This window comes from Phocoena sinus, chromosome 2 (genome assembly GCF_008692025.1).
Source record: "Phocoena sinus isolate mPhoSin1 chromosome 2, mPhoSin1.pri, whole genome shotgun sequence".
NCBI lineage: Eukaryota > Metazoa > Chordata > Mammalia > Artiodactyla > Phocoenidae > Phocoena > Phocoena sinus.
This window is the reverse complement of record NC_045764.1, coordinates 92,885,928-92,912,837: the sequence shown is the minus strand read 5'-3', so window position 1 is coordinate 92,912,837 and position 26,910 is coordinate 92,885,928. Positions and strand designations below refer to the sequence as shown.

The 26,910-nt window shown below is 42.1% G+C and overlaps 2 protein-coding genes, 2 non-coding genes and 1 pseudogene across 11 annotated transcripts in view; 2 read left to right on the top strand and 3 right to left on the bottom strand.

The window, feature by feature from the left end:
• The window catches only part of CHP1 (calcineurin like EF-hand protein 1), a 38,875-nt gene extending 30,899 nt beyond the window's left edge, over positions 1–7,976 (top strand). Inside the window, exons 5-7 of the mRNA XM_032622066.1 lie at positions 949–1,010; positions 5,744–5,866; positions 6,011–7,976. Coding sequence (XP_032477957.1) covers positions 949–1,010; positions 5,744–5,866; positions 6,011–6,064 — 239 coding nt within the window. The 3' untranslated portion in view covers positions 6,065–7,976. The remainder of the gene's footprint in view (positions 1–948; positions 1,011–5,743; positions 5,867–6,010) is intronic.
• Positions 1,935–2,065, bottom strand: LOC116750253. The gene has a single exon (XR_004348951.1). It is a non-coding gene; the product is annotated as a small nucleolar RNA SNORA18 (small nucleolar RNA).
• A 5,496-nt stretch (positions 7,977–13,472) lies between the features above and the next one.
• Positions 13,473–14,779, bottom strand: LOC116748586 (annotated as a pseudogene).
• A 4,987-nt stretch (positions 14,780–19,766) lies between these two features.
• NUSAP1 (nucleolar and spindle associated protein 1) overlaps positions 19,767–26,910 on the top strand; it is a 66,204-nt gene continuing 59,060 nt past the window's right edge. For 7 of the 8 annotated variants that reach the window (XR_004348753.1, XR_004348749.1, XR_004348747.1 and 4 more), the window contains exons 1-2: positions 19,767–19,898; positions 21,372–21,452. The gene's annotated coding sequence lies outside the window, so the exon portion shown is untranslated. The remainder of the gene's footprint in view (positions 19,899–21,371; positions 21,453–26,910) is intronic. The other variant, XR_004348752.1, reaches the window with a different exon arrangement.
• LOC116750056 lies at positions 25,908–26,015 on the bottom strand. The gene has a single exon (XR_004348799.1). It is a non-coding gene; the product is annotated as a U6 spliceosomal RNA (small nuclear RNA).

Here is a 26,910-nt window from a genome sequence, read left to right as displayed (position 1 = left end):
ACTGTATTAAAGTGCATAGTGTGTGTTGCTTTCCTCTACTAGGCTGTGGGTTCCAAGGACGAGATCTAAATCTGTATATCTTAATAACTCTAAAGCTGGATTTGGGCCTTTTAATATTGGCAGTACCTACTGAAAACCAAAAATCTTACTGGCATACTTGAAATGATTCAAAGCCTCAAAACCACAGTATATTCAGCTATAAGTGTAAGGTAGTCACTTCCTCAGTGTGATTTGTCACAGTGCCAAAAAATCATCCAGTGTTACCATACTTTTCACTTGGTGGTGCTTCAGGAAAATGGCACTGTCTGAATGATTTTTGCTCTTCTGAATTCTCTCTCTCAGATATCCTAGTTTCTAACAAGACTTACCTATTGTTAAAGAGGGAGAAGCATGAGAAGGCCAGGACACCATCAAATTCTTGGCATTTCTATTTGACACTGAAGTTCTTTACCTTCAGGATTCCCAAGTAGTTGAGGATTATTTGAAGTTTGACATGAATTTGCCGAAGTGGTCATTTTTCCAGAGTAATACTTTATGTAGTCAGCTGTTTGGTTGCCTCTGTGGCTCCTATTGTTGGCTCCCCCTGAGTGCGGTGCACGGTAGACTTGGGCTGTGTGAGATGGCCTAACTGACAGAGCCACTTACGGGCTTTGGATTTTTTTTTAAAACATTCTAAGTAAAGAAAAAGGACATTCGACTTATTACGTTATTGATTTGTGCAATAAAGGGGCCATACTTCATCCAAGCTAGGATGCCATCAAGTATGAGATGCATCCCAGTTTCTTAAATGTTACAATGTCTTTAAAAGCTCTACAAGTAATTGCAGTTGCTCTTGGAAAAACTATTAATTCATTGTCAGTTTTCTGTCAGGTGTCCTTTATATATTTAGTTCCTTGAGAAGGGGCAAAACACTTGAATTTCCACTAAATTCTTGTTTTTTCCTACCAGTTGCTTTTCGACTGTATGACTTGGATAAAGATGACAAGATCTCCCGTGATGAGCTGTTACAGGTATGTGGGAGAGTTCCCATGCACACGAATAACTTGTGTTTGGGCCCTGCCGGCTTATTCTTGTGGGCAGGAATTGTTCTTTCCTTGAGTAAGCATTTATTTAACACCTGCTGTATGCAGAGTCCTGTCCTAGATATAAAGCAGAGCAGATGACCTGGGGAAACTTGAAATGGCTCCTTGAGTTCTCACAGATGTCTCCACTATTTAAAAGCTAACTAAATGTCATTTAAGTGCAGACTGGCACTAAAATATGTGAGATGATTTAGATCAGATAGTTCATTTATTGTCAGCTTATTGGTAATTCTGATGACACGAAGGTAAATGCTGCTGTTTTGTATGTCCTTAGGCCTGATGTAAGAGTCAAGGAACTGCTTCTGGGACAGTGTAGCTGAGCCACTACTCACTCGCCTTTGTTGCTCCCCCTAGATAATTCCCTATTCTTTTTTTTTTTTTTTTTTTTTAAAGTAAAGGGTTTTTTTATTATGTGTAACACAAAGTTATTTAAGTCAATAAATTTTTAAGGAATTTCACACATTCTGATTCTTTCCACTGCCAATCATCTTAGTTCCTCCAAACTCATAAATCTTCAAGATAAAATAGCCCTTTCAAAAAGAAGTTATCATGTGAGTCAGCCCACAATTCTTTTAGTTAGGCTTCTTTGATCTCCAATCAAATATGGACACACTTCAAAATTCTTCACCTGTAATCTTTAGGATCCAATTTCCTCAAGTGATTTACTTTAGGACCATGTTTAGGGTCAGGAGACGGATCTGCCTGGTTCTGAATTTGACACCCTCTAAAAATGTATTAGGTTCAAATCATATTCACTCCTAAGCCATCACACCCTAGAACAGTACAGATCATTGGGATATGCCAATACCTAAGATAAAAAGTTCGTTAGGTTTTTCATAGTTTACTTGGCAGCTCTGTCTTGTAGTTCTTTCCCACAGATCTAACAGGTAGTTCTATGAGTAAAGGAAACCACACAGTTAATCTATGAGGCGTTTCCAACGATGTAGGTTTACAGAAAAAGCCCCATCGGGATAGACCTCAACAATTCCCTATTCTAATAGCAGTGACTGGCATTTCATCCTATTAGCATTGCCGTTCTCTTTCTCCCTGCTCCCCCTTCCCTAAATACAAGTTTAGGTAGGGAGAAAATTCTCCTTTTTTTCTTTTCTTTTTTTAATATTTATGAATCTTGAGGGACTTCTGGCGGTCCAGTAGTTAAGAATCCACGCATCCACTGCAGGGACACAGGTTCGATCCCTCATCAAGGAACTAAGATCCCGCATGCTGCGCAGTGTGGCAATAAATAAATAAATAAGTTAATTAATTAAAGGTATTTAAAAAAATATTTATGAATCTTGAGGACCCTAGGGGGCTAACACATTCAGGAATTTCCATGGGAAGATTTCTCTATTTCAAGATAAAACTAAAAAGTAAAGTGGTTTCTGCTCACCCTGAAGTAAGTCTGAACTCATTGCCTTGAGAAGTCTTCTAAGTTGAGGTTAAGGACCAACCCAGGGTACTCCTACATTTCTGTGTCTGAGTAAAAACCAAAACAGTCTGCAGGTCAATGATAGTGTCCTTTGCTTTTGAATTGGGGACATCTTTCTTTTCTTTTTTTTTTTTTTTTAAATAAATTTATTTATTTATTTTTGGCTGTGTTGGGTCTTTGTTGCTGTGCGCGGGCTTTCTCCAGTTGTGGTGAGCGGGGGCTACTCTTCGTTGCGGTGCATGGGCTTCTCACTGCGGTGGCTTCTCTTGTTGCGGAGCATGGGCTCTTGGTGCGCGGGCTTCAGTAGTTGTGGCACACGGGCTCAGCTGCTCCACAGCATGTGGGATCTTCCCGGACCAGGGCTGGAACCTGTGTCCCCTGCATTGTCAGGCAGATTCTTAAGCATTGCGCCACCAGGGAAGCCCCGGGGACATGTTTCTTCAGTGAGAAGAATTTACTTTATTTAAAATTGCTACATCTGGGGGCTTCCCTGTTGGCGCAGTGGTTGAGAGTCCGCCTGCTGATGCAGGGGACACGGGTTCGTGCCCTGGTCCGGGAAGATCCCACATGCCGCGGAGCAGCGGGGTCCGTGAGCCGTGGCCCCTGAGCCTGCGCGCGTCCAGAGCCTGTGCTCCGCGGCGGGAGAGACCACGGCAGTGAGAGGCCCGTGTACCGCAAAAAAAAAAAAAAAAAAAAAAAATTCTGGTTGAACTTTTGAGGGTGATGGATATGTTTATTATCTTGATCGGGGTGATGGTTTTACAAGTGTGAACATATGTCAGAACTTATCAGATTGTACATTTTAAATGTGTACATTTTACTGTATATCAGTTATACTTCAATAAAGATAGTTGCAATACTCATTTTATGAGGCCAGCATAACTTGGACATGGAAACCTTGTAAAGACTGTAAGAAAATTACAGTGCAGTCTCCTTCACTCACATAGATGTAAAAATACAGAACAAAATATTAATACGTCGAATCCAGCAATATATAAAAAGGATACTCTATTATAGCCAAGTGGCTTTATACCAGGAATTCAAAGAATTCAAATTAGAAAACCAATCAATAGTACTTCTCCACGTTAGCAGATTAAAAAAGAAAAGTTGAATGGTCTTTTCCATAGAATTTTAATAGAATTCATCTTCCATTCATGATTTTTTTTTAAGGTAGCAATATTGACTTTTTTTTTTTTTTTTTTTTTTTTTTTTTGCGGTACGCGGGCCTCTCACTGTTGTGGCCTCTCCCGTTGCAGAGCACAGGCTCCAGACACGCAGGCTCAGTGGCAATGGCTCCTGGGCCCAGCCGCTCCGCGGCATGTGGGATCTTCCCAGACTGGGGCATGAACCCGTGTCCCTTGCATCCTGACTTTTTAAATTTTTATTGAGTACAGTTGATTTACAATGTTTTGTTAGTTTCTGCTATACAGCAAAGTGAATCAGTTATACATACACATAGGCCCACTCTTTTTTAGACTCTTTTCCCGTATAGGTCATTACGGAGTATTGACTAGAGTTCCCTGTGCTGTACAGTAGGTCCTTATTAGTTATCTGTTTTATAGATAGTAGTGTGTATATGTCAATCCCAATCTCCCAATTTATCACCCCCACCAATTCATGATTTTTTTTTAAAGTCTTAGAAAAATAGAGACGGGAGCTTTCTTAAACTGATAAAGGGTATATACAAAAAAACCTCACCACGCATTAAAAAAATAGTAATAATAAAAGTTCCATTTGCTAATAAACTTCTGACTGGAACCAAAAGTGACACCATGGAGAGGTGGAAAGAGCATTGGCCAGGTGTGGAGGCCCGGGCAGGCGGCTCGGGCCAGTGGCTGTTGGGACCTGTGTCCAGGCACTTTTGGACCTTTATGTCCTCATTGACAGACTGGATGAGTGATTTTTAAGACACCACCACTCCTGTCCCCACCCCACTGTATACACACAGCACACATGCACAATTAGTTCTATAATCCTAAAAATAAAACACTTCAGAGAATAATTAGACTGGGACCTGAAGAAGCTGCTGTTTCAGGATGGATTTGTCTAGTTGGCCACACACAGGGAAGATGGCAAATGGCTTGGCTGTTTAATATTTTTGTTAGCATTGCCACTTTTTATTTATCCTTCAATTTGTGTACATTTCTCCCCAAATGTACAACTTCCGATTTTCAAGAATTGATTTGTGGGTCGGGGGTGGGGGGAACAGTCTTGATACAGATCAGTATTTCAGCTCTTTTTTTCTTTTCAGAAAATCCTATAATATACTTTTAAAAATCTATTTCAGGAGATTGGGGAAGGATGTAAAGGAATAGGGGAAAGGGAGTCCTGTGAACAGCTGGGCTAGAAGGCCTTGCTTTCCTGGGGTAAAGCTCAGCTCTTAACCTGTTGAAGACAGAGGTGGTTAACTAGGGCAACGCAAGGCATCATAAAAGCACCCTGTCCCCCATTTCATATTGTCTAAGAGCCATGTCATTAGAGTTGCTTGTTTTGCTTAAGGTAGCAGTTTTCAATGTATATTCACACCCTAAAGATGTTAGCAGAATAAGTGGGGAGCAGGCGATCTCTTTGTTACATCTGAGAACAAATTTGGAGAAACAGTGTTTAATTCTCTTTTTTTCCACAGTTCTTGCAACCCTTTAAATGTGCTTGTCATTTTTCTAAAAGGGGGGATTTAGTATTTAACTCTTCAAGGATCTTTATGTTTCTTGACCATACTTTAGGAATATCTGGGCTAATGCACTGTCTCAAAGAGGACTGCATTCGGGTGAGATTCCAGAAAGCCCTACCAAACTGACTTAAACCTATAAGGGACTAGTTTGCCTCATGCAACAAGAAGCCTGGGGATAGATTGTCCACGTTGGTACAGTACCTAAATGATGTCCAGGAGCCAGGCTTTTTCTTGCTCTGGCATCCATAGCACATTTGACTTTCACCTCACAGTCCCAGGATGGCTGCTGTACCACTAAGCATCATATCTACGTTCCGGGCAGGAAGAATGGGGAGGACCAAAATGCAAAGGACTCTCCCTGAAGTGAGGCTTTGCCTTCCTATCTGCTCACATCATTGTCTAGAATGGCCTAGGTGAGAAAATAAGGGTTTCAGCCTTTTGGCTGTTATATTTGAGGACATCAAAGGAAAAGAGGGTGGGGGTGGCTTTTATCTTTAATTTTAGTAAAAGAGTCCTGCTCACCCCCAAGTCTCCAGTAATTCCTGGCTGTTGGTCCTGCAGGTGCTACGCATGATGGTTGGAGTGAATATCTCAGATGAGCAGCTGGGCAGCATCGCAGACAGGACCATCCAGGAGGCTGATCAGGATGGGGACAGCGCCATATCTTTCACAGAATTTGTTAAGGTCAGTCACTTACCTCTTGGTTTGAAGAAGTTAAATCCTACTACACAGGAGGGAGGGAGAAAAACATTATTCACAGAAGAGCTTGAGACAGTATCTCCTGTTGTGACCTTCATAACTGTCGTTGGGTTTTGTTTTTTTTAACAGGTTTTGGAGAAGGTGGACGTAGAACAGAAAATGAGCATCCGATTTCTTCACTAAAGGACTGAGACCAAACTGTTCCTTGCTTTCTAGTATTTAAGAACTGGAACTTGAAAGTCCTCCTGTACACCAGCCCCACCTCCATCCCATCATTCCCCTTCTCCCAAAGTACTACTGCTGTTGCATGACAACCCCAAATATGTTCCATCAACACAAACCTGCCTTTGGTGTATAAACAGGGCATTACAGAATGGTACACCCCGTCTAATTCTGTTCAGTATCATTCGCTGGATATCTCCATTTCTAAATATCATCTCCCCCTGTTCTGCTGCTGAGTGCCACGTGTCCATCCAGTCTGAGAAGTGAGAGGGATTCATGCCAAGAACCAGCCAGCAAAGCTCTTTGACTAGATGTGGACCGTAGCCATGCTGCCTTCCCCCCAGCTTGGGTCTGGCATGCTCCTTCATCCTTTTTTATACGTCCTTTGCTTCCTACTTCTCTTTCACCCAATCTACCATTCACTTAATCTTTCAGTGTCCCTGCTTTTTATTAAGCTTCAGTCCCCTCTGTTCTACTTGGCACCCCAAGCTATGCCTGTTAAATGTATTTCTGACTTGGCAGTATAGTTCAGTGGTCTGGCGGTTTTTAATCTACTTTTACTCTTAAATGGGTCTTTGGGATGTTGCCTCTTCAGGAGCTTTTCGGTCAATACTTCTCTCAGAAGAATGTCTTGACCATCTCTTAGTCCCCTCTCCTCTGTCACCAAAGGGCTGTTGGTTGGAGATGTTCTTGAAAGATAAGGGTTATAGAGACAAGTCTTCTGGGTGGCTTGCCCAGGTCGCTCTACCTCTGGCCTCCGATTCTCAACATACATACCTACGTGGCTGCTCCTGTTAGTACAGTGTTGACTCTCCACAAATTAGCCATATGCCTGCAGGCTTGCTTAGTTTGAGGATGCTGTCACCACCAGAATAGCCACTCTGACAATATGCTTGTCAGGGGTGTTTCTCATGGCTGCTTGAACAAGGAGACTGGGCACCCTAAAAGTGTTCCCACCTCTGCAGCATGGTTTATGCCTCAGTGCTGTGTGCCCTGGAATGTTTTTCTCTTCACATTTCCAAGTAGAAAGATAAGTGCCTAACTTATCCCAGTCCACAAGATTTAAAGATTGTCCTCAGTGTCTTGAGGTTTTACACAAAATTCTCTATGAATTTTACACCTGGCACATGTTACTGCTGGAAGCCATAGTCAGCTCCTAATACAGGTCCAAAGCATTGAATGTATCGTATCATTAGCTGCCTGGTTACAATGACATCCTAGCTCCTCTCTTAGACCACTGCTAATCCCTTAGGAACAAGGGCTCTGGCACTGGTGGCACGACCTGAGGTGGCATAATAGGCCTTTGCATGAACCAGAGCAACTTCTCTGCCTAAGTCAGCTTAGTATAGACCTCATTGAATCAGGCTGTTATTATCCTAACATCTGTCTTTATGAGTCTCTTCATCCATATCTGTCCTTGGCTGACTTTCTCTGACTCATTGCTTGCTTGCTGTTTCCTTGCTTTGGAAGGCTATCCAAGATGTATACACAATACTTTAGGAAGGAAATTACTTAAAAAAAACAAACAAAAAAACACTGCAAAGGGATTAGGAAGAGTGGAGAAGAAAGAGTGGCCAGGCTGGATGACTCAAGTATAAATGACTGAGGAATTCTTGGTGAAGTATCAGTCTTACTTTGTGATCAAGTGATGTAATATAGGAATTGTATAAAAGGGAAGAATTGTCTGACACTGGTCTGTTAGAGAGGTACTTCAGAGGCTCCTTGACCTGCATATTTAAAGTTCCTAAGATTACGGCTTTTTGCTCCTTTTGGCTGTATAGCAATCTGTTTTAATCCACAATTGTGCCTTATTGTTTCATTAAAATAGTATTCTTTGATCCATCAATAAATACTTGTGGTTAAAACAAAATAACTTGGGTGATTTTTGTCCCTTTGTTTTACAAGAATTTTACATAACTCAGTCCCCTTCTTCAAGTTTGAAATCACAGTGCGTCTCACTCGGGTTTATGTCTGTGCTATCAAATGCCTTTATTTGAACGTAATTGGAACATGACATGAGATTCTATCGGCTTTTATATCTGCTGCTGCCTGGACATAACAGGTGGGAGCGTTCATTTAGGGGCCAACACTAACACTTTGACAGCCTTAGCCACTGCCCACTTGCTCCAGGTAGGATTCCATTTCTGTTCTTGACTCTGACTCCTTAAATGTAGAAGAGGTCTAAAATAGGGTATCTGATTATTGCTTGTTAATAAGTTGTCTACCCCCTCGTACGTACAGTCTCAATGACATATTGTACCCAGCTATTGTTACATGGCTTTTCACATCTTCACGTTTCAGTCTGCTATGTAGGGTATGAGTACCTCTTCTTATTTTAAGGTTTAGTGTCACGCCACAAGACTCAAAAGAGTAATAGCTAGAGTCATCCTATAAATTCTAACACAATACCCTCTTCTTTTCCAGTCCCTCTGCCTCAAAAGGCAATTCAAAATGACTTGCACTGTTTCAGCTTTGCTTCATTTTGAGTGTAATTTTAGGATTTGGAGAAAGTGACAAATAGATGGAGTGACCATGCCGTCAGTTTTGGAGGAAGATTAATGTTACTGACCATGGCCATAGGTATACCAGTCTGTGACTAAAATAAAACATTCATTGATACTGTAAAAAGAAAATTTTAAGAACATTACAACATTACCTGCAGTTTGAAGACAATCCCCTTAACTAATTTTATTTCCCTTGCTCCCTTCTGGTCTACCCATGCATTACATATTTCTAAAGTAAATGAAACATAACATGAGATGATAACAGCTTTTAGAAATTAACATATTGTAATATTTCCCCATGTTAACTGTTCTTCCTTGTTTGTATCAACAGTTACATAATATTTTACCAACTTGATGTAATATTTACTTAACCATTACCTTATGTGGCATGTGGGATCTTCCCTGACCAGAGATCAAACCCACATCCCCCTGTGGTGGAAGCACAGAGTCTTAACCATTGGACCACCAGGGAAGTCCCATTACTTTATTTGCTCATTGTTTCCAATTTTATGTTATAAAATAATGGTACAATGTATGCCTTTTTGCATATAACTTTCTTTTTTCTTTTAAAAAATTTTGTGGGAGTGGGATTACTAGAGCAAACTTTAGGCATTTACTTACAGCTTTTGATAGGCTTCAAGAGAATGCCGGAAGCAATCAAATTACTCTCTTTTACCTTCAGTATTCTTTTTAGAATGTTTTTCATGGTCACCTATTTTTTCAAATTGATTATAGAATCCTGTCAAATTTTGTATTTAAAACACTATTAGAATAGATTGTCTTGATTGGGATTTAGAGCGGGTATGTACTGTAGAGACGCCTCATGGAGGACTGTCTTTACAAACTGCATTTCTTAAGCTACAAGCCAGGTGTTTATGCTGTTCCCCAAACACTGAAAGCAGAATTGCTTGGAAGGAAGTCATCATTACTGGACTGAAATTCCCTAAATTCACATTCCTTTTGCTGAGATTTGAGTCAACTAGTGATTCAAACTGAAGATGGCTGGGCTTCCCTAGTGGCGCAGTGGTTGAGAGTCTGCTTGCCAATGCAGGGGACACGGGTTCATGCCCCAGTCCGGAAAGATCCCACATGCTGTGGAGCGGCTGGGCCTGTGAGCCATGGCCACTGAGCCTGGGCATCCGGAGGCTGTGCTCTAGCAACGGGAGAGGCCACAACAGTGAGAGGCCTGCGTACCAGCAAAAAAAAAAAAACTGAAGATGGCTGATTTGCCAGTACAGACCGTATAACATCTAGCTTAATAGAAACTCCAGTTTCGAGATTTTCATTTTCTTTTCCTCTATGCCTAGCAGTGATGAGAGATTTACCTGGTAAGTTTGTGAGGTACTGCAGGCTGTTTCCTCACAGGTCTGAGAGGGAGCAGATAGCAATGAAGAGTCTCGTGTCTTTTAAGATGGAGTAAGTAGGGAATTCCCTGGCGGTCCAGTGGTTAGGACTCAGTGCTTTTGAAGTAAGTAACTGGCCTGACATCTTTACCTAATGTATAAGCTGATCAAGGACATGGTCTTGAGATGCCAAGACTCAGTTTTCTTCTCTAAGCTCTTAAGTCTCTAAGCACTAGATTCTGATCTCTCATCAGAACTAGCAAGGCTGTTTGTTTGGAGGCATGGTCCTGACACTTCCCACCACCCTTTGCCGTCTATTCAAGAACTGAAGCAGGTAGGTGAATTGTTATATCTCGTACCTGAATGTGGCTGGAGAAATAAGAATTGATCAAAGAAGGTCTCCGGGCTACCACAGTAGATATGAAGCACCATTAACCAGAGTTTGTGTTTTATTCATAAGAAAATCTCGTATTCCCTAAAACACACACACACACACACACACACACACACACACACACACAGAGAGATATTCTTTAGAAATAAATCTGATAAATTCTAATAAACCTTGTGATATGGTCATCCAGCCCATAACAAATTGGAAGTAGTTAAATTAACAGGCACTACTAGAAACTGGTATGCTGATAACCAAGAAGGGCAGCTGACAAAGGAGGAGACAATATGAAAAACCAAGTAACTCAGTAGACATTCTAGTGTAGACCAGATAATCCTAAGCAGTTCATTAAACCTGAAGGCATTTCAACAACATGTGTTTATAGAAAAGACCTCAAGTCATCAAGAAAAGGTCTAAAATGTGCTGGTGCTTATAAGTTTAAGCTTCAATAAAATAGAAGTTTACTTAGGTGAAACATCCCTGATAATACTAAAAAATTAAATGTTATTACATGTAATTCAGGCTGCACCTAGATCTGTGTAACTCAATACTATTTGTCCTGGTCGATCTCAGTAATTCCTGCCTGGTTTTTCCTTTTCCTTTTCTACATCTTTTTTCTTATCATTTTGTAAAAAGCAATGGTTGATGGTGACTTCAAGTGGTGGCATGGCTTAGAGACATATCTGCAAACAATCTTATGGGCTGTGGAGAGAAAAAGCATTATTCCCTATGACACTATATTTCTTGGGAGTAGGTGTTATCTTTTCTCTGTCAACTTGGGTACAGCAGATTTCTAGCTGTTATTAAATTATCCTCTGCAGGATATCTCTGTGGGGAGAAGGCTGCCATGGAGACCCTCATTTATCTGATGAAACATCTTCTCAGAACAGACTCAATCTCTGTATAAAAACTTTCAACTTTAGCAGAATGCACATGCTGTACTTTAAATGATTTTGTGCTGCCTCCTACGTCCTCCTGGCAGATGTGGAGCCGAATCACAAACCTGAGATAGCATAAAATCCGTGTTTGTAAAACATGACTCTGCATTCTGTGAGCTCCTCCTCTGTGCCCATGAAATTAGGGGCAATGCTGGTAGCTTCGTAGTCACAGAGACATCATAGATATTGCGAGATTGTTAGAGAACAGAAAGAGGCAGATACTAGCAAAGTTTGCAAAAGGAGAAAAGGGCAAATTTCAGAAATGATCCATTCATTTGTCTGACATTATTCCCCAGCAGAATTTTAGAATAAGTCACTACATGGTTGTGAAGACATGGAAAAGGATTTGATGATCACCAGGATGCTGATGTTTTTGGCAAAGAATTAAGTAGGCAAAATTCCTCTCACTTATTTCAAAGTTTTATTAAATTTGTGTGTCAGATCAGTGAAATAGGCAGAGTGTTGAGTGTTGCTTTTTTAAAATTTATTTATTCATTTAGTTATTTTTGGCTGCGTTCGGTCTTTGTTGGTGTGCGCGGGCTTTCTCTAGTTGCGGCGAGCGGGGGCTACTCTTCCTTGCGGTGCGCAGGCTTCTCATTGCAGTGGCTTCTCTTGTTGCAGAGCACAGGCTCTAGGCACACGGGCTTCAGTAGTTGTGGCACACAGGCTCAGTAGTTGTGGCTCACGAGCTCTAGAGCACCAGCTCAGTAGTTGTGGCACATGGGCTTAGTTGCTCTGCGGCACGTGGAACCCGTGTCCCCTGCCTTGGCAGGCAGATTCTTAACCACTGCACCACCAGGGAAGTCCCCTAGAGTGTTGTTTTCAGCAAAACATATGACTGGGTCTCTCATAGTATTCATAAGGTTAAGATGGAGAAAAAAAAAAAAAAAAAGATGGAGAAAATTGTGTTGGATTACAGTTGATATATTTGAGGATGGTAGCTGAATAACCATACACCAAAAATCTAAAAGATCAGTATCAGCAGTCTTGAAAAAGAGGGACAGAATTGGAATCACACTTCCCAATTTCAAAATTTACTTACTCCAAAGCTACAGTAATCAAGGCATGAGGATAGACTGCCTCATGCTCTAGTCCATAGAGCAATGGACTAGAATCATGAGTCTAGAAATAAATCCTCACATTTGTGGTCAGCTGATCTTTGACAAGGATGCCAAAGCAAACTGGTGGGGGAAACAGTAGTCTTTCGATACAACTGGGGCAATTGGATATCCTTATGCAAACGAATGAAGTTGGACCCCTACCTCACACCATATGCAAACAACAACAACAAAAAAATCAAATGACTTTAAAAAATGTATGAAAGACTATGTAAGAGCTAAAGTTACAAAACTTATAGAAGAAAACATAGGCATAAATCTTCATGACCTTGGGTTAGGCAGTGGTTTCTTAAATATGATACCAAAAGCACAATCAACAAAATAAAAAAATAGGTAAACTGGACATCATCAAAATTTAAAACTTTTGGGACTTCCCTGGCAGTCCAGTGGTTAAGACTCTGCACTTCCACTGCAGGGGGCATGGGTTCAATCTGTGGTCAGAGAACAAAGATCCCACATGCCATGTGGCATGAAAAAAATATTTTAACTTTTGTTGTTCAAGAAAGTGAAAAGATAATCTATAGAGTGGGAGAAAATACTTGCAAATCATATCCTGTTAAGGGACTTGTACCCACATTATATAAATTACATCTCAACAATAAAAAGACAACCCAATTATGCGACCCTTGGGCACTGTTGCTGGGAATGTAAGATGGTAGAGCCACTGTGGAAAACAGTACGGCTGTTCCTCAAAATATTAAAAATAGAATTACCATATGATCCAGAAATCCCACTTTTGGGTATACACCCAAAAGAATTGAAAGCAGGGTCCTTTTTTTTTTTTTAACCACTGTAGTGTCCGGTTTCTATTCACAAAGAAAAAGCTCCAGTCCATCTTCTAACTTTTTTGAAAAATTCCTGACATTACAGAACTAAACTGAAATGTATTAATATTCCACTCACATTTCCGTGACAAACAGACAAAAAGTTCATGAGCCAAAAAAACACAAAAAACAAGGAGAAGCTTATAAAACTAAATATGGATCTCAGCATTAGCAGCTGAACAGAGAAAGGAATTTAAATGCTTTAATTAAAAAATCACAAGTGGATGATAAAGTGTGTAGAAACTGAAAATTTACAAACTATTTAAAACCTGGAATCGCTGACTGTACTCAGATGGATCATGGGTAGTGATGAACAGTAGAAAGGGATTATGGATGAATCTGCATTGTTCTAGATGCTCCTCATGCCACCTTGTCTCTGAGGAAAGTCTGACATTTCTTAGACATTGAGCCAGGCTAATGCTGGCAGCAGATCCAGTGATGGTAACCTGCTTATCAGTAGATCCTTCCACTGGGTTCACAATTTTGATCTGCACCCCAGATATCTGACGGATCTCATTGATTTTGGCGCCTTGATGCCCGATTATGCAGCCAATCAAATCGTTGGGAACTGTGAGTTCATGAAAAGTAGTGTGAGCAGATGCATCCAAACCACTGAATCCGGTGTTGCCATGTGTCATGGGAAAATGAGACTGTTGCATTGCCAACTGGAGCAGCTTGGTCAAATCTGGCTGTGGAATGGCATACTGTCCTTGAATGGTATAGGCCTCTAGAGGCAGTCCCTCTAGGTCAGCGTTGAGGCACATGGATGGGGTGGTGTGGGGAGCTCACACTGTCCCTGTCTGTGCTGTAGCTGTCCTGACCACCTGCAAAGATGACTGGAGAACTGGAGGCTTGGGACAGTATGGGATAGTCACACCCTTTGGTGGGGGGGACTGGGAGAGAGTCTCCAACATGACCACGCTGATCTGTTTCACACCCTCAGTGATGGATTGCGGAATGCCAGCAAGAGTGATGGCCTGTTCAGTCGAGCTGGGGAGCATATCCCCTGCCACTTGGATCTGAGCCCCTGTACTGTCTCCTATTTCCTTGATCTTGCAACCACCTTTCCCAATGAGAGCTACATTGACCAGCAGGGGCCACCAGCCTCAGGGTGACTGGGGCTCTACTGGCAGCTGTGCTACTGGTCATAGAGCTGCTGATGTCCTCTTCCAGTTTGTCAATGATCATAACAAAGGCTTTGAAGATGGCATTAGTGGGTCCAGCCAAAGTGATAATCCTCTCAGGACAATTCCCTCCTGAGATGTTGATACGTGCACCACTCTCCTCGCGCATCTTCCTAACTGATTCTCCTTTCTTACCCGATGATACTGCCAACTTCCTTTCCATGCATAAGTAGCCAGATGGTGAGAGTGACATTTAATCCACTTTCATTCACACCGGTGTCCATGTCGAGCAGTGTTCTGAGGAGCTGGACTCTGAGTGGTCAAGTCTTTGGTCACTGGTGGGGGTGAAAGCCAAAAACTGCAGGCGCGAGACGACTGAGGGGAAAAAAGGAGCCGACGGGATGGGGAAGGGCGGGAGGCTGGGGCGGAACAATAGGGGCTGGCGGGAAGGCAAGGGGGCCCCTCCGGAGCGGGGGGTGGGTGCGGGAGCAGGGGGTGGGGGAGTGGGGGGGAGAGGGGAGAAGGAGGAGGAGGGGAGGAGGAGGGGGGAGGGGGAGGGAGAGGAGGAGGGGGAGGAAGAGCGAAAGAGACCCCGGGGCGAGTAGAGGGCAGCGGAGGGTGGGCAGGCGGGAGAGGCATGCTCTGGCTGCTGCCTCCGCTGGTCTGGGAGAGTAGGGTCTTAAAGAGGTATTTGTATACCTATGTTCATAGCAGCACTGTTCACAATAGCCAAAGGTGGAAGCAACCTAAACGTCCGCTGACACATGAATGGAAAACCAAAATGTGGTATATACATACAGTGATATATCATTCAGCCTTAAAATGGAAGGAAATTTTGACCCATGCTACAACATGAATGAACCCTAAGGATATTATGCTAAGTAAAAGAAGCCCATCACAAAAGGACAAATACTGTATGATTCCAGGGCCTGGAGGAATGGGAGATTAGGGACTGATAGCTAAGGGGTGTGAGGTTTCTTTTTTTGTATTAATGAAATGTTCTAAAATCGTGTTGATGGATATATAATTTTGTGACTATACTAAAAACCATTGAATGGTACATATCAAATGGATGAATTGTATGACATTTGAATTATACCTCAGTATAACTATTTATTTATTTATTTATTTAAATCTTTGGCTGGGTCAGGTTTTAGCTGTGGCATGCGGGATCTTTTTTTGTTGCGGCGCGCTGGCTTCTCTCTAGTTGTGGCAGCCGGCTCCAGAGCACGTGGGCTCTGTAGCTGCAGAACGCAGGCTCTCTAGCTGTGTGTGGCCCAAGGGCTTAGTTGCCCCACAGCACGTGGGATCTTAGGTCCCCCACCAGGGATTGAACCTGAGTCCCCTGCATGGGAAGGCAGATTCTTAACCTCTGGACCACCAGGGAAGTCCCTCAATATAACTTTAAATAAAAGATCAGTGGGAAAAAAAAAAAAAAATCAGGGGGAATCCCCTGGCAGTCCAGCGGTTAGGACTCTACACTTTCACTGCTGAGGGTGTGAGTTCAATCACTGGTCAGGGGAACTAAGATCCTGCCAGCTGCGCAGTGTGGCCAAAAAATAAAAAATAAAAATAAATAAAAATTAAAAAAATAAAAGATCAGTGTCAGACTTAAGGAAAACCTTCCATGACATGTGAAGGGATTTACTGTCAGTATTCAGTCCTTTTCAACATCCAAAGACAAAGCATAAAAGTAGTGTTTATTAATTTTTTAAAGTAACATAATGCCATAAAAATAGTTAATAGTAGTCCCTCCATGGGAGAATAGAGGCTAAATTATCTTAATAGTTTGCGTTCAATCAATAATAGCTAATATTAAAAAAATAATAATTTTATTTATTTTTGGCTGTGTTGGGTCTTCATTGTTGTGAACAGGCTTTCTTTAGTTGTGGTGAGCGGGGGCTACTCTTCGTTGTGGTGCGTGGGCTTCTCATTGTTGTGGCTTCTCTTTCTGTGGAGCACAGGCTCTAGGTGCGCAGGCTTCCGCAGTTGTGGCACATGGGCTCAGTAGTTGTGGCTTGCAGGCTCTAGAGCTCAGGCTCAGTAGTTGTGGTGCACGGGCTTAGCTGCTCTGAGGCATGTGGGATCTTCCCAGGCCAGGGCTATGAACCCATGTCCCTTGCATTGGCAGGCAGACTCTTAACCACTGCGCCACCAGGGAAGCCCAATAATAGCTAACATTTATGTGGCATTTACTATATGCAAGGCACTGTTTTGTGTGCTTGACAAATATTAATTCTAATCCTCACAGCAACCTTAGGAGGCAGGTACAGTTATTATCACAATTTTACAGGTGAGGGTATTAAGCCCCAGAGGGGCTATATGATTTTTTCTCCCGAGATCAAAGTCACACCTAGTTAGTGGTAGAACCTGGATTCAAGCCCAGGAACTCTGCACAGTCCATGCTTTTAATCATTTCACTCTCCAACAACCTTTATTTTTAACAAAGATAGATGTAAATTCCTGTATTTAAACTAAAAAAAAGAGATGGCAAGCAAGAGACACCTGTGTATTTTAAGATATCAAAAATCTGAAGACCATCATCTTTTAAGGACATTGTCAAAATGATGTATCCCCAAGAAGCAAAATGGTGAAGGGTTCAGGGCAACTTACTACCTTGTGCAAGTATAGGAACTAAGGCTTTAATCTAGAGAAAAGAAAGTAGTTATATTAAAATATTTAGTATCTATATCATTCATACAACTAAGGACCTGTCCTTGAAAGGCTCTATTTTGTTTTTTTTCCGGAGGACAGAATTAGGTGGTTTAATGTAGAGTTTGAAAGCATGGACTTTGGAAAGTCCATGGGTGGGTTCAGATCCTGGCATTACCACTTAACCAGGCACACGAACTTGGGTAATTCTTCTGTGTCTTCTTCCTTAACTGTAAAATGGGGATTATGGTGATAATGATAACACTACCAACATCATAGGTTGCTGTGAGGATTAAATGAGTGCCTGACACATGCTAAGCATTATATCAGTTTTTTTTTTTTTTTTTATGCGTTACGCGGGCCTCTCACTGTTGTGGCCTCTCCCGTTGCGGAGGACAGGCTCCGGACGCGCAGGCTCAGCGGCCATGGCTCACGGGCCCAGCCGCTCCGCGGCATGTGGGATCTTCCCAGACCGGGGCACGAACCCGTGTCCCCTGCATCGGCAGGCGGACTCCCAACCACTGCGCCACCAGGGAAGCCCAATATATCAGTTTTTTTAACGAGTGGAAGTGATAGGTTGATAGATTCCAGCTTATTTTAAGGAAGAATTTCCTAATAATTATAACTGTTCAAATGAGGAATAGGATGTTCCTCAAACTAGTGCATTCCCTAGCCCTTAGTTGCTAGAATTGCTTAAGCAAAATCTTGAATGAACACTTCTGTCAGCAATCTTGCAGAATTCCTAAATTACAATACAGGTTTATCTAGATGATCTAGAATTCCTGCATGTTAATTCATAATATGATTACTAGGTTCTCTAAGTAGCTATAACAGTATTTTTACAAAAAATGTTTTGTATTTGTTTTTTGTTAAATAAATAAATAAATTTATTTATTTATTTTTGGCTGCGTTGAGGTCTTTGTTGTTGTGCACGGGCTTTCTCCAGTTGTGGCAAGCGGGGGCTACTCTTCGTTGCCGCACACAGGCTTATTGTGGTGGCTTCTCTTGTTGCAGAGCTCAGGCTCTAGGCTTGCAGGCTTCAGTAGTTGTGGCACGCGGGCTCAGTAGTTGTGGCTCGCGGGCTCTAGAGCACAGGCTCAGTAGTTGTGGTGCACGGGCTTAGCTGCTCTGCGGCATGTGGGATCTTCCCAGATAAGGCATCGAACCCGTGTCCCCTGCATTGGCAGGCGGATTCTTTTTTTATTTTTTATTTATTTAATTTTTTTGGCAGGCAGATTCTTAACTGCTGCACCACCAGGGAAGTCCCTTTGTATTTGTTTTTGTTTTTAGGAATACACATAAGAATATCTGCAAAGGACTTAAATATCTACAAAGGACCTATTAAATTTTTCCTAAGAATTTATCGTTTTTGACGCTATTGTGAATGCAGTTTTTTTTTTTAATATTTATTTATTTGGTTGCGCTGGGTCTTAGTTGCGGCAGGAGGGCTCCTTAGTTGCGGTATTCAAACTTTTAGTTGCAGCGTGCATGTGGGATCTAGTTCCCTGATCAGGGATCGAACCCAGGCCCCCTGCATTGGGAGCGTGGAGTCCCATCCACTGCACCACCAGGGAAGTCCCCCAACGCAGTTGTTTTCTTAATTTCACTTTTGTTATTAGTATAGAGTATAAAGTTGATTTTTTGTATACTAATCTTGTATCCTATAACCTTGCTAGACATGTAAGTTCTAGTAGTTTGTTTTGTTTTTGTTTTTGCTGTGTCTGTGTGTGTCTGTGTTTTCCTTATGACTTTCTACAAAGGATCATGTCATCTGCCAAGGAAAGCAGTTTTATTTCTTCCAATCTGGATGCCTTTTGTTTATTTGCCTTTTCACACTGGCTACACCCTCCAGTACCATGTAGAGTAGAGGTGGTGGGAGACTGCGTCCTTACCTTGTTTCTGATCTTAAAGGCAAAGTATTGTCTCACCATTAAATGTGATATTAGCTGTACGTTTAGATGTCCTTTATCATAAGCTTCTGTAAAAATAAGATTCCTTGGCCTCATCTGAAGACTTAGGGAAGTGGATCTCGGAGAGCTGCAGCCGTAGGGAATCTGTACTTCTAGGAAGCAGCTCAGATGACAGCCTTGATGGTGTTTGAGGACCTATACTGCCCATCGCTTGTCGCGCGCCGTTAGAGGAGCTCCCAATTACACTCCCTGCCTTTCCTGGAAGAATCACTGAAGAAAGAATCTCAGTACTCCTACAGTTGGGTGTAGTAAGCAACAAGACTGTCAGTTATAACAGTTTGACATTCTGCAGAATGGCCCTCAAAGAAAAGTGACGAATCTGCTATCGCGCATTGACCAGAACTATAAGCAGCAGTCTGGCATTTGGGCTCTTTAGAAGTGGAAATGGGTCAAAGTCAGGAAGCAAACTTGAGCTATTAAATTGGTTGCCTAGGTGTCGTATTATGCCCAGTATTAAAAGCTCCTAGGCCCTGAGTATGAAATTATTAGTTTAATCTATAGCTTAATCTAACGATGGCTTAAAACTGCCATGCTGCCTAGCCTGACTACCTAACTACGAAGCGACACTGCTTCTACGCGGAATTAATTTTACACCCCTAAGAAATGAATTACGAGAACATTTTCCCCTATTACCTCAACCCTGAGATCCAATCAGACGCAAAAACGGACCGGAAAAGAGATGCTGGCGCTATTGATTGACGTACATTCCAACCAACCTACAACGGAAGAAGAGCGCGCCTGCGCAAGTCGTTATCCAGTCCGTACTAGTGTTAGCGGAAGAGGCGGGGGCTGTGGAAACGGCCGCCGCAGGGTTGGCGGACTTGAGGAGGAGCAAAGATGGCGCAGTGAGGTGCGTCGAGGTCCCCTGGCCTTTGGGCCAGGGGGAGGGCCGGACCCCGGGCGCTCGAGTGCTTCTGCTGGCCCGTGCGAGGTAAGCCGAGAAGGCCAAGACGGGAACTAGCAGGAGGTGGCGCGGCCCAAGCCGTCCGAAGAACGGAGTGCGCGGAGCCTGCCCGCAGGTGGCACGGGCCTTAGCCAGGCGCGGGTTTCCTTGCGAGCGGCCCCCGGGCGGGAGCCCGGACTTTTGGGGGTGTGTTGCACCATAACTCAGACCCGACCTGCCACTGACCTTCTCAGTGCCTTGCCTTTGGCTGCCTTTGTGCTTTCGGCTTGTTGCCCGATGATTGCACCCACGCTTGTGCATATGTGGCATTCTCTGCGTCGGCCATCGGTTTATCTTTGAAGAATATCTTAGTTTTATTGATTTATTTATGCTCCTCGCCTCACGAACTTCGTGTCCACTGTTTTGCCTGAGGCTCGGGTCTCAATCGAGGCCTGTTGCGGCTCTGAGTATTTTGTGACCCTGACCTTTTGACTTTGAAATTTGGTGTAACAGGTTTCCCCCACTTACTGGGATTTAATTTGAGTCTGTGTATCGTGTACGTTCTCTTGCTTACCTTTATTATATGCATTCGTTCCCACTCCCACCTCTCTAACTTTTTGAAGATCTGCGAAAGCAGCTTTGTCCTTGTATGACCTGATAGTTGCCTAATGGCGCATTAATCTCAGCTGACTCTAGGTAGAATTAACCGTAGTTTTCCAGAACTAAAGGAGTCAGTGTACAATTTTTATTTATGTATGTATTTATAGAGAGAATGAGAAAGACTTTGGGGAATTATTATTATAAAGTAATTTGTGTAATGGGGTGGGGTTATAAAGTATACTACTGTCAGGCATTTGTGTTCGGTTCTTGTTTAATTTCATGGGATACCTTTTTTTGTAATTTGGGTTGTTATGACTCCTCATTCGGCCTTTCAGTTAAATTGTGGGAAAGGTTTCTGAGTTGTTGAAGCCTGTTTAAAACTGGCACATTAGTTAGGCCCAGTTTGAATGACATGTCCGAATACAAATGAATGTGTCTGATGTGCTTTTTGCTGGCCCTGGATTTAACAGAGCTGAAAATACCAGGTAAAGAAATACTTCTAAATAAGATGTTTCTGTTGCTTTTGTCCAGAGTAGTTTTTTCATTTCATCTAGAAGAAGATACTGGGCAGAGGAAAGGAACAGAACATTCTTCCTTCCTACCTCACAAACGGGAGTGATCATTTATACTAAAGCAAAGGTCTTTTGCTGGAAAAGTGTCCATAGCATCATCACATTCTCAAAGGGGACAGTGTTTAAAAACTCGAGAACCACTGCTCCAGGAGTTTTGACATCTTTATAAAATTAATGCCAGTGCAGGTAGAGAGTAAATTCTTTTTGATTGTTCCTTCTGAATAGTTTTTGATAGTGATGTTTTTAAGACTAGTTTGGTTCATTTGAATAATTTTGCACATAAATGCATACAGCAAAAGTGAGGGCTGTATCCTTACTGTAATGTTCTTTTTATTTTTCCTTATCACAGGAAGAACATTTTCCTTGACTTGTAGGTGCTTTTATATTCATCTCAAAAAGAAAACAAAATTCTGAACTCAGGATTTGGCAAGTGAGTAATAGTGGCTAATGCTTTCAAATACTGTTTACACAGATTGGCAGTAGCTAGATAGAAGTAGAGCAAGAGATCATTAGCTTCAACAGAGGATGAACGTCAAAAGTGACTATAAATTATTGGTATAATCTCTCCCTGAAGGCACTAGGGAAGGATTTGTTCCACGCTTTTCTTCTAGCTTTGGGTAGTTCTTCGGCTTGTGGCAGCATAACTCCAGTCTTCACAAGGCATCCTCCCTGTGTGTGTCTATGTCCTAAATTCTCCCTTTTATAAGGACACCAGTCAGATTAGGGGCCCACTTGGCTCCGGTATGACCTCATCTTAATTAATTACATCCGCAGTGACTCTGTTTCTAAATAAAGTCATATTTTGAGGTATTCATATGACAACATAGGAATTTGGGCAGGACACAGTTCAAACCATAATATCTACTTAGTCATATACCTTGATTGTATTATATGAAAAACATTCAATGTTGAACTGCTTTAACGATTAAAATCTTGTATACCACTTGTATAAGGGACTTAGAGTAGTTAAAATCATAGAGACAGACAGTAGAATGGTGGTTGCCAGGGGCTGCAGCGAGGGGAAATGGAGATTTATTATTTAATTGGTACAGTTTCAGATTTGTAATATGAAAAGAGTTCTGGAGATGGATGGTGGTGATGGTTGCACGATAATGTGAATGTACTTCTTACCACTGAACTGAACACTTAAAAGGGGTTAAGATGATAAATTGTAAGTTGTGTGTATTTTACAATAAAAAAAATTGAAGAAAGATGAGTGAAAAACTCCAACTATATGTATTTCAATATTAAGAAAAGGAATAAGAAGAGGGAAAAAGGAATAAATACCCTTTAGCTGGTAGAGTCTTTATCATATACTTTTAGAGCCAAGGCTTTGTTGCTTGGATTGTAACCTTAATTAAGTCCAGGCAGACTGTTAAATAACACAAATTCAACTGGGTAAATTTATTTATTTAAATTGAAGTATAGTTGATTTACAATGTTGTGTTAATTTCTGCTGTACAGTAAAGTGACTCAGTTATACATATAGCTATATTCTTTTTATATTCTTTTCCATTTTGGTTTATCCTAGGATATTGAATCCCACGACATTGTATAGTGTGCTTTCATTTATGGGGAGGAAATAAATCCACTTAAGCACATCTATATTAGTATAGTCTAGCCCACATCTGGGGGCAGAAACTGTCCAACAAACCCAGCATTTGTTTTTCTTTTTCTTTTTTTGGCCGTGTGGCATGGGGGATCTTAGTTTCCTGATCAAGGGTCGAACCCATGCCCCCTGCATTGGGAGCACAGAGTCTTAACGACTGAACTGCCAGGGAAATCCCAGCATTTGTTTGTTTGTTGTTCTTGTTTTTTAATAATTTTTTTAAAAATTTATTTTTTATTTTGGCTGAGTTGGGTCTTTGTTGCTGCACGTGGGCCTTCTCTAGTTGTGGCGAGCGGGGGCTACTCTTTGTTGTGGTGCACAGGCTTCTCATTGCAGTGGTTTCTTTTGTGGAGCATGGGCTTTAGGCGCGTGGGCTTCAGTAGCTGTGGCTCACGGGCTCTAAAGTGCAGGCTCAGTAGTCATGGCACACGGGCTTAGTTGCTCCGCAGCATATGGGATCTTCCCAGACCAGGGCTCGAACCCGTGTCCCCTGCATTGGCGGGCGGATTCCCAACCACTGTGCCACCAGGGAAGCCCTTGAGCTATTTATTGATGTGTAACAAATTACCCAAAATGTAGTGGATTAAAACAACAGTAAACATTTATTATCTCGCACAGTTTGTGTGGGTCAGGAGTTTAACTAGAGTTTCTGGTTTGGAGTCTCATACAGGGTTACAGTCAAGATACTAGCTGGGGTGGCAGTCATCTAATTCCATGGTGGCTCATTCACATGGCTAGCAAATTCATGCTGGTTGTGGAAAGCCTCATTCCTACCACTGTCAGCCTCTTCCAGGGCTGCTTGAGTGTCATGATACAGCAGCTGGCTTTTCCCAGAACAAGCAATTCAGGAGAGCAAGGCAGAAGCCACAATCCCATCAATGACCTGGCCTCAAAAGTCACTCACTGTCACTTCCTCCTCATTCTGTTGGTCATTGTTTAGACACCAACTAGTATACTGCAATACAATTCTGACACCATCTGGAATTAATGCAGACCCCACAAGTCAAAAGGGCATGATCCCCCAAGAAGACTGCCCTCACTTTAGATGCCAGCAGCACTTTGGAGGATCCCCAGGCCACCTGCACTTCTGACCAACTGGCTGCAGATTCAAGGGTTCCCATGACCCTGTCAGAACCAATCTTTGGTTTCATATTTATTTTTTCCTTCCTTCTGGCTGCTTTGGGTTTATTTATTCTTTTTCTAGTTCCTTAAGGTATAAAGTTAGGCTGTTGATTTGATATCCTTGTTCATTTTTAATTTAAGCATTTACAGCTGTATATTACTCTTAGCACTGCTTTTGCTGCATCTTGTAAGTTTTGGTGTGCTGTGTTTTTGTTTTCATTTGTCTCAAGATATTTTCAAATTTCCCTTGTGATTTCTTCTTTGACCCATTGGTTGTTTAGGAGTGTGTTATTTAATTTCCACTGGTTCATTTACTGTAAATTCCAACAATTTGTAGTCTCCCTCTAGGGACAAAGGCCAGTCAAATTTTTTATTATACAGTAGTCACATAGGTGAACCCTGGTACATTTTTAAAAGGGATTATTAAAGGGTGTGAATACCAGGAGGCAGCAGTAAGGGAGGACCATCTTAGAAGCTGACTACTACAAAGTCATTTGACTCAGATCTGGCTAGCCCAAGAGCTTCATTGAAAATTCCTATTTTCCCTTTTCATCCTCTCAAGTCAGATTTTCTAATATAAAGTTACATTTTTTGTATAATCAACAGCACTAAACAAGTGAGTTCAGAGACCCAGAAATGCGTAGTAAGGCACCAGCTTTACAGGAATGTATTTGTAAGTTTTGTAGATCAGAGTGTATAGTTGTACTTTCTTCACCTAACTCTAGAACCTGTCTATTTAAATTTTAGCTCATGTTGGCTAAGTATATTTAAGAGCCCTGCTATTCAGTTGTTCAACAAATTTTTATTAAGTGCTTATTATGGGTCACATGCTATTCTAGGTGCCTGGGATTCACCAGTGAACAAAACAGGTTCCTTCCTGGTGGAGGTTACATTTTAGACAGGACACATGAGAAACATAATAAGTATTGTACCTTACATAAGTGCCTTATATAGTGTTTCATGCATGGATTAAAAGGAAAAGTAGGGCTTCCTTGGTGGCGCAGTGGTTGAGAGTCCACCTGCCGATGCAGGGGACACGAGTTCGTGCCCCGGTCCGGGAAGATCCCACATGCCGCGGAAGCGGCTGGGCCCTTGAGCCATGGCCGCTGAGCCTGCGCGTCCGGAGCCTGTGCTCCGCAACGGGAGAAGCCACAACAGTGAGAGGCCCACGTACCGCAAAAAGAAAAAGAAAAAAAAGGAAAAGTAGAACAACGTAAAGGAATGGTGGGGATACATCTGTGGATAGGATGGGGGGAACAGTATAATCTTAAATCAGGGCTCAGAGTAGGTCTCTTTGAGAAAATGACATTTGAATAAAAACTTCAAGGTGAGGCGATTAGCTCTGTCGGTACCTGGGGAAGGAGTCTTCTCACAAAGAGAACAGCCAGTACACAGGCTATAAGGTAGTGTGTCTGACATTCCAGGAAGAGCAAAGAGTCCAGTATGGTTGGAGCCCATGATGAAGGGGGAGATAGAATTGGCATCAAAAGAGATACAGTGGGGATCTTATGGAGAATTTTGGGTAATGGTCAAAACTTTGGCTTCTATACTAAGGTACTATTCATTCAGTTTTCAAATGGGACCTACAGTTTGGGATTCAAACACGCAGAGTTTAGAGTTGAATAGTCATGTTTGAGATGTAAAACTGGGTATTAGGAAGAGAATATAAGCTTACGATGTTCTGTCATTATTGCCTAATATTAAGATGTAGATTTGGGGATAAGGTTTATATATGATGAATGTATGCATTTTTATTAGTTGATATTGCTAAAGGAATTTGTCTTTAAAAGAGTCTAGACATTTTCCTTATTAAGAAAATGTGCGTTTTGGGGACTTCCCTGGTGGCGTAGTGGTTGAGAATCCGCCTGCCAATGCAGGAGACATGGTCGAGCCCTGGTTCGGGAAGATCCCACATGCCGCGAAGCAGCTAAGCCTGTGCACCACAACTACTGAGCCTGCGCTCTAGAGCCCGCGAGCCACAACTACTGAAACCCACGCGCCTAGAGGCAGTGCTCCACAACAAGAGAGGCCACTGCAATGAGAAGCCTGCGCACCACAACGAAGAGTAGCCCCCGCTCGCTGCAACTAGAGAAAGCCTGTGCACAGCAATGAATACCCAACGCAGCCGTAAATGAATGAATAAATGAATAAATTTAAAATATTGAACGCTTCACGAATTTGTCTGTCATCCTTGCACAGGAACCATGCAAATCTTCTCTGTATCATTCCCAGTTTTAGCGTATGTGCTGCTGAAGCAAGCACAAGAAAAGGTGCATTTTTAAAATTGAAGTATAGTTAATTTACAATGTTGTGTTTCAAGTGTACAGCAGTGATTCCGTTTTTTATATATATGTGTGTATATATATACATACACACATACATATGTGTTCTTTTTCAGATTCTTTTCCATTATAGGTTATTCCAGGGTATTGAGTATAGTTCCCTGTGCTATATGGTAGGTCCTTGTTTGCCTGTTTTATACATAGTAGTGTGTATATGTTAATCCCAGACTCCTGATTTAGCTGCCATCCCCTTTGGTAACCATAAGTTTGTTTTTTATGTCTGTGAGTCTGTTTCTGTTTTGTAAATAAGTTCATTTGTATCATTTTTTTTTTACGTTTCACATATAAATGATATGGTATTTGTCTTTCTGTCTCTGGCTTACTTCACTTAATATGAGAATTTCTACATCCATCCATGTTGCAGCAAATGACATTAAGGAAAAGGTGCTTTTTATCTTTTTCTTTTTTTGGGCCAAGCCGCATGGCATGCGGGATCTTAGCTCCCTGTTCAGGGATCGAACCCGTGCCTCTTGCACTGGAAGCATGGAGTCTTAACCACTGGACCTCCAGGGAAGTCCCAAAAAGGTGTTTTTTTTTTTTTTTCCGGTATGTGGGCCTCTCACCGTTGTGGCCTCTTCCGTTGCAGAGCACAGGCTCCGGATGCGCAGGCTCAGTGGCCATGGCTCATGGGCCTAGCCGCTCCGCGGCATGTGGGATCTTCCCGGATCAGGGCACGAACCCATGTTCCCTGCATCGGCATGCGGACTCTCAACCTCTGGGCCACCAGGGAAGCCCAAAAGGTGCATTTTTAAAAGACTTCTTTGGTACTTATTTGGTTTATATAGAATTCTTTCAGCATATTTACTTGTGGAAAG